The sequence below is a fragment of the Rhinoderma darwinii genome, chromosome 9, assembly GCF_050947455.1.
Source record: "Rhinoderma darwinii isolate aRhiDar2 chromosome 9, aRhiDar2.hap1, whole genome shotgun sequence".
Taxonomy (NCBI): Eukaryota; Metazoa; Chordata; class Amphibia; order Anura; family Rhinodermatidae; genus Rhinoderma; species Rhinoderma darwinii.
In genome coordinates, this window is record NC_134695.1 from 79,142,703 (window position 1) to 79,155,666 (window position 12,964).

Genomic DNA, 12,964 nt, shown 5'->3' on the forward strand with positions numbered 1-12,964 from the left:
CCATGACACATTACATGGACTCATTGTCCTAGTCTACATCTACACGTGTCCTCCAGACCTCCCTTGACACATTACATGGACTCATTGTTCTAGTCTACACATGTCCTCCAGACCTCCCATGACACGTTACATGGACTCATTGTTCTAGTCTACATCTACACGTGTCCTCCAGACCTCCCATGACACATTACATGGACTCATTGCTCTAGTCTACATCTACCCGTGTCCTCCAGACCTCCCTTGACACATTACATGGACTCATTGTTCTAGTCTATATCTACACATGTCCTCCAGACCTCCCTCCCCTGACACATTACATGGACTCATTGTTCTAGTCTACATCTACACGTGTCCTCCAGACCTCCCATGACACATTACATGGACTCATTGTCCTAGTCTACATCTACACGTGTCCTCCAGACCTCCCATGACACATTACATGGACTCATTGTCCTAGTCTACATCTACACGTGTCCTCCAGACCTCCCATGACACATTACATGGACTCATTGTCCTAGTCTACATCTACACGTGTCCTCCAGACCTCCCATGTCATATTACACAAATTTATAGTCCTACACGACATCTACGTGTGATCTCCACATCTCCCATGTTGCATTGAAGGTCTGATATATTAGAGATCATGTGACTAACGTTATTTTATCAGTGTAATAATTTTAGATCTCGGCATCAGTATCAATTACCGGTGTCATAACGGATCAACAGCTCCTGTTTGTGATCTCCGACCTCCAAAGGCTGGAACTCCAGGATAACCTGCATACTGGTTCCTACAATAAGGGTCCCAGACACCGGCTCCACGCAGAAAGGCCTGGAACAGAAAATGATTATTTACATTCATCAAATCCTCTTTACTTCTCTTTGACATGTCCCTGTCGCTGATATCAGCGCGTTTAGCTGAATGACTCCCACTTCACCCTTTCTGTCCAGGGAGTGCAGACTACACCAAGATAACATCACACCACCGTCTCTGGACACCTCGGCCTCTTTTCCTACCTCTGTGTCAGAAGCTGAAATCGAGCTTCACGATTCCCAATGTTCCGCACCAGGAGAGTCTTCTGGGTGTTGTATTTAACAGGGCAGACCTGGAAAGTTAACTGATCTGGAAAGTCCAGCACGGCACGGGCTCCGATGGCTCGGATAGGGACCACAAACTTCTCTCGTTCAGTAATGCAAACCAATTCATGAATGTAATCCTAAATTTACAAAGACCAGAGCAGCGAGTACATCAATACCAAAAACATTATTTTATAATGTTTACAAAAGTTCTATGAAAATGTGTCGGTGCCTTCTGCAATGTCATCACTCAGCATGTAAGAGTATAAACTCTGATGTGATGTCATCACTCAGCATGTAGATTATAAACTCTTATGTGATGTCATCACTCAGCATGTAGATTATAAACTCTGATGTGATGTCATCACTCAGCATGTAAGAGTATAATCTCTGATGTGATGTCATCACTCAGCATGTAGATTATAAACTCTGATGTGATGTCATCACTCAGCATGTAAGAGTATAATCTCTGATGTGATGTCATCACTCAGCATGTAGATTATAAACTCTGATGTGATGTCATCACTCCACTAGATTACAGTCTGTGATGTGATGTCATCACTCCAGGATTTAGTCAATGGTCTACATAATATCATCACGCCACAATACAGTGCATAGTCTTTGATGTGACGTCATCATGGAAGGAAACTCCCTAGAGCCCCCGGTGGGATATCATAATGGAGAGACACAGTCTCAAGTATTATGTCACCACTCCAGAATCAGGTTGACGCTCTCAGTCTGAATGATGGTCATAAAGTGTTATGAGGAATACCATCTCTCCCAGCAGGTGCTGCTCTCAGGAGTGGGACAGACACAGGGGAACACATGTTTGTTGTGTCAGGTGATGCAATAGAACATTTCAGACTTTCTAAGACATAAGAGCACCCGCGCAGCTCGTTCCCCACGGAGGTATCATGGCGACTGGGTTAAACAGAACTTTCAAAACAAAGTTTATTAAAGGGAAATCCCCAAGAATAATGAAGCGGCCTTGTAAATGGGGATGTGAACAAAAATGCAAAATGGGGTTTAACAATGTGAGCAGCTCTGGTGTGACATGGCTGCACCGGCTGGTATATCTGGTGACATGGCTGCACCGGCTGGTATATCTGGTGTGACATGGCTGCACCGGCTGGTATATCTGGTGTGACATGGCTGCACCGGCTGGTATATCTGGTGTGACATGGCTGCACCGGCTGGTATATCTGGTGTGACATGGCTGCACCGGCTGGTATATCTGGTGTGACATGGCTGCACCGGCTGGTATATCTGGTGTGACATGGCTGCACCGGCTGGTATATCTGGTGTGACATGGCTGCACCGGCTGGTATATCTGGTGTGACATGGCTGCACCGGCTGGTATATCTGGTGTGACATGGCTGCACCGGCTGGTATATCTGGTGTGACATGGCTGCACCGGCTGGTATATCTGGTGTGACATGGCTGCACCGGCTGGTATATCTGGTGTGACATGGCTGCACCGGCTGGTATATCTGGTGTGACATGGCTGCACCGGCTGGTATATCTGGTGTGACATGGCTGCACCGGCTGGTATATCTGGTGTGACATGGCTGCACCGGCTGGTATATCTGGTGTGACATGGCTGCACCGGCTGGTATATCTGGTGTGACATGGCTGCACCGGCTGGTATATCTGGTGTGACATGGCTGCACCGGCTGGTATATCTGGTGTGACATGGCTGCACCGGCTGGTATATCTGGTGTGACATGGCTGCACCGGCTGGTATATCTGGTGTGACATGGCTGCACCGGCTGGTATATCTGGTGTGACATGGCTGCACCGGCTGGTATATCTGGTGTGACATGGCTGCACCGGCTGGTATATCTGGTGTGACATGGCTGCACCGGCTGGTATATCTGGTGTGACATGGCTGCACCGGCTGGTATATCTGGTGTGACATGGCTGCACCGGCTGGTATATCTGGTGTGACATGGCTGCACCGGCTGGTATATCTGGTGTGACATGGCTGCACCGGCTGGTATATCTGGTGTGACATGGCTGCACCGGCTGGTATATCTGGTGTGACATGGCTGCACCGGCTGGTATATCTGGTGTGACATGGCTGCACCGGCTGGTATATCTGGTGTGACATGGCTGCACCGGCTGGTATATCTGGTGTGACATGGCTGCACCGGCTGGTATATCTGGTGTGACATGGCTGCACCGGCTGGTATATCTGGTGTGACATGGCTGCACCGGCTGGTATATCTGGTGTGACATGGCTGCACCGGCTGGTATATCTGGTGTGACATGGCTGCACCGGCTGGTATATCTGGTGTGACATGGCTGCACCGGCTGGTATATCTGGTGTGACATGGCTGCACCGGCTGGTATATCTGGTGTGACATGGCTGCACCGGCTGGTATATCTGGTGTGACATGGCTGCACCGGCTGATATATCTGGTGGCTCTGCCCTGTCTCAGATCTGCTTCATTCTGCAGTGATACCTGCGTCACTCGTCAGATATGGGAACCGCTATGGGATCTGCAACGTCCCACAAACGGCTATAACATCTTCCCAGAAGAGAAATGAGGGACTGCTTTTTCCTGTACTTTAGTGAGCACCGGCCATCTTTCTACTTTTTGTAGACGTTGCGGGAAATCAAATTCCTAAAGAAATGTTGTCATTTACAGCAACTAAAAATCCCAAAGTTATCCCTCCTGGCCCTTACACATCCACGCAAGGCTCCAGGAAGAGATGACCCCTATGTTGTCTATACAAACTGTGAGGGACTAGAGAAGAAGTCGGGCAGGACCAGTGTACTGAATCAAGAGACAGCTGGAAGTCATAGATACTAAAAAAAAGGGACAAGTCCCGTCATGCCCTGAGATTACCTTATTCTCCTCAGGGGTAAAGCGGATGTGGAAGGTTGCGGGCATGCCCGGGGCCACTTTGTGACACACGTCATTGGGGCTGATAATCTGAAAGTAGGGTGAACTCTCCTGAGTGACCTTTACCAGACGAGGAACCTGAAAGAGTTAAAAAGCAATCACTGAGATTTACACTGCACTAAAGAGCTCGTCTGCCCCGGATAATAACAGAGACCCTCACGTGGGACCCCGGCGGTCTACACCTTCTGCTGCGGAGGCCGGACATTCACCTTGTCATTGTTCCTTAGGACGAGAGGCACTTCATAAGTCTCACAGGGAATGTAGTTCTGGAAGACAATTTCGGATGGGAAAGGCTGGAAAAGGGCTTGTTCCACGTCCACTGAGGAGAACTACAAGAGACAGCAAGAATAATGACGTAACAACTCAGCAGAACACAGTGGATGCAGATGGTGCGGTCACACGGGGCCCCTGGGGGCTGTCACACGGGGGCCCCTGGGGGCTGTCACACGGGGGCCCCTGGGGCTGTCACACGGGGGACCCTGGGGGCTGTCACACGGGGGGCCCTGGGGGCTGTCACATAGCTGCCCATATACATGTGGTGGATCCTGACCTCTTATCTGTGGGGACTGCCAGATTGTCCTTCAGAAAAGAGTGGGATTGTAATCTGTCTAATCCTAATGTATTCTCCGGAGATAAGCAGTGTCATGTGTGTCTGGCCACCACTCATCTCCATCCTTTCATAGAAATAACACAGCAGTTTGTACCGATCTGCATAAAAAACTGAGAGGCCGCATCGTGTTAGAAGGCAAGGTACCCAAATATGTAGCATTCTATCCAAGTGCATATGGTACCCCGAACATGAGCTGATCCTGAACACTTCATGCTGATCATAGCAGGGGGGGGGGGGGACGTACCTTCTGATGGGTGGTCTCACTCATATCCAGCATCTGAATGATCCTGGGCGGACGCATCTCTGTAGTGTTGGCCAAACGCTGCTCTGTCGAGAAGGACATCTCCCGAAGAAATGCTGATGGGGTCAGGGTCATCTATCAGTGATGGACAATGAGGTGACATTATCAGTTACACACGCCATACAAATCAGTGCAGCACCCCTAGTAGCGATTCTCCTCAGACTTGAGCCCCACTCCAGATAAATGCACTGTATATCCAGAGCGGAGGTAAACCCGGCAAAGGTTCTACTTTGGAGCCATATTTAAGACAATGGAGGCTTAAAGGTAGATTTTGGTCAGCGGTCATTCAAAGAACAGAAAATATGGTGCCTTATTAGGAAAATGGTTAAAAGCCCACAAATACGGGTCATCGCTAGTAGTGATGTCACCGGTGTCCCCTGAATGACAGAGAGACGATTCCATTACAGAGCGGTCCCGCATGTACGGCCCAATGTTTAGTCAGACAGGTGTAACTTTCCTGGGTGCTCCCGGCCTGATAACCCGTCACCCGCTGAGACGACATAGTAGGGGCACAATATGGTCATTACTCTCTTTTATTGGCCCAGGGTGGAGCTGGCGCCTGTCACCCGCTGAGCCTGTATGTGGCGGTAGTGGTGCAGTTTCCGTCCTGGTGCCCGCTCAGCTGCCGGTGAGGGACACGTAATATCTGAACAGCTGTCTCACTTCATTTGTTTGTGCCCTGGATAATCCCTGGGTTCAGTCACCGACATCTGTCTACCTAAGCCTTGCAATGAGGGATAAAAAAGACCCAATTTACGGAGCGCTCATTACCGTGACGGCGGCCTCTTCACGTCTGGTCAGTTTGGGGTTGCGCGGAGCTTTGCTCTGGAGGCTGCTTGGCATGTCGGAGGGGCTGGGTACATCTGGGAAGAGAGAAGGAGCCATTATTGCTGGGCACCACAGCTCTGCGGCCAGTAAACAAGCAACGTCTGTGCCCGACTGTGACCTTCACATACCCTTGTATACACGCACAGCCTGCAGCAGCGGCCCTGGTCAGTGCAGGTCACATGCGGAGGAGAAGACTTCCCCGTCATTCACTTTACTGTGCACCTGCCATACCAATAAATCCTCCGCCACCTCCTCTTCTGTCCCAGTCAGCCGCTCATTAGCTACATCTGTTTCTGGTAAAGCTGGGTGACAACCTATACATCGGCCATTACAGCTCCCACGGGGGTTGGAGGACCTACTAGTTTAGCAGTCGGGACATCCTTCCCCATTAACACGCTGCACCCAGGTATCAACCCAAGGGCACAGATTATGGATGAGGATCATCACTGCGCCCCTTACAACATAAAGATATGCGCTGAGGCTCTGCAGGGCGGCGGAGGGTGGTGATGACAAGATGCCACAGGTCACTTTGAGGCAGAGCCCCCTGGAGCAGAAATCCCACCGCTAAGTAAGATAGTGCAGGAAATAACAGCGGCCTCTTCTATCCACCACATTCCCTGTCTCCATATGGATGAGACATGGAGTGTTATCTGTTATCAGCCATCTCCATTCATGAACATTGGACATTGGGACAGGATTGGCTCAGAGGGATCAGATGGAGCTGCACACGTTGTCCGGCGCTGCCTTCATACTGAATTATTTTGTTCAAAAAGAGTCTGCAACATACTGGAGTATGAATGATGGGAGTGATACTGGAGTATGAATGATGGGAGTGATACTGGAGTATGAATGATGGGAGTGATACTGGAGTATGAATGATGGGAGTGATACTGGAGTATGAATGATGGGAGTGATACTGGAGTATGATGGGAGTGATACTGGAGTATGAATGATGGGAGTGATACTGGAGTATGAATGATGGGAGTGATACTGGAGTATGAATGATGGGAGTGATACTGGAGTATGAATGATGGGAGTGATACTGGAGTATGAATGATGGGAGTGATACTGGAGTATGAATGATGGGAGTGATACTGGAGTATGAATGATGGGAGTGATACTGGAGTATGATGGGAGTGATACTGGAGTATGAATGATGGGAGTGATACTGGAGTATGAATGATGGGAGTGATACTGGAGTATGAATGATGGGAGTGATACTGGAGTATGAATGATGGGAGTGATACTGGAGTATGAATGATGGGAGTGATACTGGAGTATGATGGGAGTGATACTGGAGTATGAATGATGGGAGTGATACTGGAGTATGAATGATGGGAGTGATACTGGAGTATGAATGATGGGAGTGATACTGGAGTATGAATGATGGGAGTGATACTGGAGTATGAATGATGGGAGTGATACTGGAGTATGAATGATGGGAGTGATACTGGAGTATGATGGGAGTGATACTGGAGTATGAATGATGGGAGTGATACTGGAGTATGAATGATGGGAGTGATACTGGAGTATGAATGATGGGAGTGATACTGGAGTATGAATGATGGGAGTGATACTGGAGTATGAATGATGGGAGTGATACTGGAGTATGAATGATGGGAGTGATACTGGAGTATGAATGATGGGAGTGATACTGGAGTATGATGGGAGTGATACTGGAGTATGAATGATGGGAGTGATACTGGAGTATGATGGGAGTGATACTGGAGTATGAATGATGGGAGTGATACTGGAGTATGAATGATGGGAGTGATACTGGAGTATGAATGATGGGAGTGATACTGGAGTATGAATGATGGGAGTGATACTGGAGTATGAATGATGGGAGTGATACTGGAGTATGATGGGAGTGATACTGGAGTATGAATGATGGGAGTGATACTGGAGTATGAATGATGGGAGTGATACTGGAGTATGAATGATGGGAGTGATACTGGAGTATGATGGGAGTGATACTGGAATGGCAAACATACGTTATAATGGATAGAGATGATGGGGGTGATACTGGAATGGTAAACATACGTGATAATGGATAGAGATGATGGGGGTAAGACGGATTTGGCAAACATACAGTACATGGCAATGGATTGGACCTTCATGGTGAAAATGGAAATTTCCAATACTGTGGTATTTCCGCTCCATTTTGGGTCCCTGGACGCCCTCCTCATGACCTGACCAGAACGATGTCCAGTCAGAGGGAGCTACAGAACCCATCAGTAAGGGAACTAGATGGCGGTGGGTAACTCCCCGCAGCAGCGCAGGCAGACGTCCTGATATCTATACACTGTACACCACACAGGACCAGCACTCAACCTACAAATTCACTTTTTGTTTCCATTAAGGTCTATGAACGTCAGATTCCTCTTGTGGCTCCTTCCCTGGAATACACGATATACAGATTGTTACCTTATACCAGTGGTCTCCAAAGTGGGGTGAACCATCAGTCGCAAAACTACCACTCCCAGCATGGCCTGAGAGCCGCAGGTTGGAGTCAACCCCACAGACTGCAGCCTGATATTTGATGCGGTAGGTACAAGGGACTGGCGGGGTCTGTCTCTCCTAAGAATAATCTTTATATATGGCGTCTATTATAGGCAAAAGTTTCCCACCCCATTATCATTATACCATAGGTCATGTCTGATGTGCCCCGGCCCTAGAAGCTGCACACTACAAGTCTCAGCAGGTCTGGGGGGTAGGCGGACACCCCGCTCTGCTGTGTCCTGAAATCCCCATTTCATATCTTTCATCTCTGCTCCGCACAGGGACATTAATCCATCCTAGTGAGCAGATTACAGCTGTCCGGGGGATTAGTGCTGACCTGACACTCAGAATATGGGTTATGTTTACAGCAATATGAATGATGTTAAGCTGCCCGCTCAGAGCTCAGCACCAGCCAAGCCCTGAAACAAGAGCGTCCACAGGACCACTGCACAATGATGGGAACTGCCACCTGCCCAGAGCCAGGACCACTGCACAATGATGGGAACTGCCCAGAGCCAGGACCACTGCACAATGATGGGAACTGCCCAGAGCCAGGACCACTGCACAATGATGGGAACTGCCCAGAGCCAGGACCACTGCACAATGATGGGAACTGCCACCTGCCCAGAGCCAGGACCACTGCAGGTGCTTAGCACTGATGTCCTGCTGCGCCAGGTATAATTACTCGCAGCTCCTCTCATTGTGCCGGGAACCAAAGTCTTATGACCCCTGAAAAATGACTAAAATCCTAAATAAAACAAATTACTGATCGCAAGAGGCATCCAAAGCGGTTTACATCAGTAAGGGCCACAGCATTTAGAAGCCCAACTACTTTACATAAACAGCAGAGTCACGGTGTACATACATATATTACTGATCCTGAGTTACATCCTGTACTATACTCCAGAGCTGCACTCACTATTCTGCTGGTGGAGTCACTGTGTACATACATTACTTATCCTGTACTGATCCTGAGTTATATCCTGTATTATACTCCAGAGCTGCACTCACTATTCTGCTGGTGGAGTCACTGTGTACATACATTACATTACTTATCCTGTACTGATCCTGAGTTACATCCTGTATTATTCTCCAGAGCTGCACTCACTATTCTCCTGGTGGAGTCACTGTGTACATACATTACATTACTTATCCTGTACTGATCCTGAGTTACATCCTGTATTATACTCCAGAGCTGCACTCACTATTCTGCTGGTGGAGTCACTGTGTACATACATTACTTATCCTGTACTGATCCTGAGTTACATCCTGTATTATACTCCAGAGCTGCACTCACTATTCTGCTGGTGGAGTCACTGTGTACATACATTACATTACTTATCCTGTACTGATCCTGAGTTACATCCTGTATTATACTCCAGAGCTGCACTCACTATTCTGCTGCTGGTCACTGTGTACATACACTACATTACTTATCCTGTACTGATCCTGAGTTACATCCTGTATTATACTCCAGAGCTGCACTCACTATTCTGCTGGTGGAGTCACTGTGTACATACATTACTTATCCTGTACTGATCCTGAGTTACATCCTGTATTATACTCCAGAGCTGCACTCACTATTCTGCTGGTGGAGTCACTGTGTACATACATTACATTACTTATCCTGTACTGATCCTGAGTTACATCCTGTATTATACTCCAGAGCTGCACTCACTATTCTGCTGGTGGAGTCACTGTGTACATACATTACATTACTTATCCTGTACTGATCCTGAGTTACATCCTGTATTATACTCCAGAGCTGCACTCACTATTCTGCTGCTGGTCACTGTGTACATACACTACATTACTTATCCTGTACTGATCCTGAGTTATATGCTGTATTATACTCCAGAGCTGCACTCACTATTCTGCTGCTGGTCACTGTGTACATACACTACATTACTTATCCTGTACTGATCCTGAGTTATATGCTGTATTATACTCCAGAGCTGCACTCACTATTCTGCTGGTGGAGTCACTGTGTACATACATTAGTTATCCTGTACTGATCCTGAGTTATATCCTGTATTATACTCCAGAGCTGCACTCACTATTCTGCTGGTGGAGTCACTGTGTACATACATTACATTACTTATCCTGTACTGATCCTGAGTTACATCCTGTATTATTCTCCAGAGCTGCACTCACTATTCTCCTGGTGGAGTCACTGTGTACATACATTACATTACTTATCCTGTACTGATCCTGAGTTACATCCTGTATTATACTCCAGAGCTGCACTCACTATTCTGCTGGTGGAGTCACTGTGTACATACATTACTTATCCTGTACTGATCCTGAGTTACATCCTGTATTATACTCCAGAGCTGCACTCACTATTCTGCTGGTGGAGTCACTGTGTACATACATTACATTACTTATCCTGTACTGATCCTGAGTTACATCCTGTATTATACTCCAGAGCTGCACTCACTATTCTGCTGGTGGAGTCACTGTGTACATACATTACATTACTTATCCTGTACTGATCCTGAGTTACATCCTGTATTATACTCCAGAGCTGCACTCACTATTCTGCTGCTGGTCACTGTGTACATACACTACATTACTTATCCTGTACTGATCCTGAGTTATATGCTGTATTATACTCCAGAGCTGCACTCACTATTCTGCTGGTGGAGTCACTGTGTACATACATTAGTTATCCTGTACTGATCCTGAGTTATATCCTGTATTATACTCCAGAGCTGCACTCACTATTCTGCTGGTGGAGTCACTGTGTACATACATTACATTACTCATACATGAATTCCTCATAAAGACTGGGGTTCAGAGGTGTGGATATGCTTTGGGTTCTATCCACTAGCTGGGGCATTGAGTAGATATTCTCCATTACAATAACCTGTGCTGTACATATAATATTACATAAGGGTATGGCATCTATGAAGTGCACAGTGAAAGCCCTGGATAGAAGACACATCACATAAGCCGTCATGCATATTTGAATGAGTAAGTGCTCCGTGACCTACATGCCGGCATCTCCAGTCACTCGCAATAATAAGGGGGTAGCCTCTCACGAATAACTAGACCTACATTCAAATACAGGACATCCGGGCCCCACTATAAGATTTATTCCATCACAGAACCCTTTATAAACTGAGGATAACCCAGCCCCAAAATCAAGCAGCATATTACACGGGGAGTGTCTGTATTACATGTGTGATATTACACGGGGAGCGTCTGTATTACATGTGTGATATTACACGGGGAGTGTCTGTATTACATGTGTGATATTACACGGGGAGCGTCTGTATTACATGTGTGATATTACACGGGAGCGTCTGTATTACATGTGTGATATTACACGGGGAGCGTCTGTATTACATGTGTGATATTACACGGGGAGCGTCTGTATTACATGTGCGATATTACACGGGGAGCGTCTGTATTACATGTGTGATATTACACGGGGAGCGTCTGTATTACATGTGTGATATTACACGGGGAGCGTCTGTATTACATGTGTGATATTACACGGCGAGTGTCTGTATTACATGTGTGATATTACACGGGGAGCGTCTGTATTACATGTGTGATATTACACGGGGAGTGTCTGTATTACATGTGTGATATTACAGGGGGAGCGTCTGTATTACATGTGTGATATTACACGGGGAGTGTCTGTATTACATGTGTGATATTACACGGGAGCGTCTGTATTACATGTGTGATATTACACGGGGAGCGTCTGTATTACATGTGTGATATTACACGGGGAGTGTCTGTATTACATGTGTGATATTACACGGGGAGCGTCTGTATTACATGTGTGATATTACACGGGGAGCGTCTGTATTACATGTGTGATATTACACGGGGAGCGTCTGTATTACATGTGTGATATTACACGGGGAGTGTCTGTATTACATGTGTGATTGTGATATTACACGGGGAGTGTCTGTATTACATGTGTGATATTACACGGGAGCGTCTGTATTACATGTGTGATATTACACGGGGGAGCGTCTGTATTACATGTGTGATATTACATGGGGAGTGTCTGTATTACATGTGTGATATTACACGGGGAGTGTCTGTATTACATGTGTGATATTACACGGGAGCGTCTGTATTACATGTGTGATATTACACGGGGAGCGTCTGTATTACATGTGTGATATTACACGGGGAGTGTCTGTATTACATGTGTGATATTACACGGGGAGCGTCTGTATTACATGTGTGATATTACACGGGAGCGTCTGTATTACATGTGTGATATTACACGGGGAGCGTCTGTATTACATGTGTGATATTACACGGGAGTGTCTGTATTACATGTGTGATTGTGATATTACACGGGGAGTGTCTGTATTACATGTGTGATATTACACGGGAGCGTCTGTATTACATGTGTGATATTACACGGGGAGCGTCTGTATTACATGTGTGATATTACACGGGGAGCGTCTGTATTACATGTGTGATATTACACGGGGAGCGTCTGTATTACATGTGTGATATTACACGGGGAGCGTCTGTATTACATGTGTGATATTACACGGGGAGCGTCTGTATTACATGTGTGATATTACACGGGAGCGTCTGTATTACATGTGTGATATTACACGGGGAGCGTCTGTATTACATGTGTGATATTACACGGGGAGCGTCTGTATTACATGTGTGATATTACACGGGGAGCGTCTGTATTACATGTGTGATATTACACGGGGAGTGTCTGTATTACATGTGTGATATTACACGGGAGCG

The 12,964-nt window shown here is 46.9% G+C and overlaps 1 protein-coding gene across 1 annotated transcript in view; it reads right to left on the reverse strand.

The window, feature by feature from the left end:
• HYDIN (HYDIN axonemal central pair apparatus protein) overlaps positions 1–5,755 on the reverse strand; it is a 35,914-nt gene extending 30,159 nt beyond the window's left edge. The window contains exons 1-6 of the mRNA XM_075836798.1: positions 5,666–5,755; positions 4,838–4,969; positions 4,193–4,312; positions 3,927–4,061; positions 1,015–1,214; positions 705–829 (exon numbers count right to left, since the gene is read on the reverse strand). Coding sequence (XP_075692913.1) covers positions 705–829; positions 1,015–1,214; positions 3,927–4,061; positions 4,193–4,312; positions 4,838–4,969; positions 5,666–5,737 — 784 coding nt within the window. The 5' untranslated portion in view covers positions 5,738–5,755. The remainder of the gene's footprint in view (positions 1–704; positions 830–1,014; positions 1,215–3,926; positions 4,062–4,192; positions 4,313–4,837; positions 4,970–5,665) is intronic.
• Positions 5,756–12,964: the final 7,209 nt, after the last annotated feature.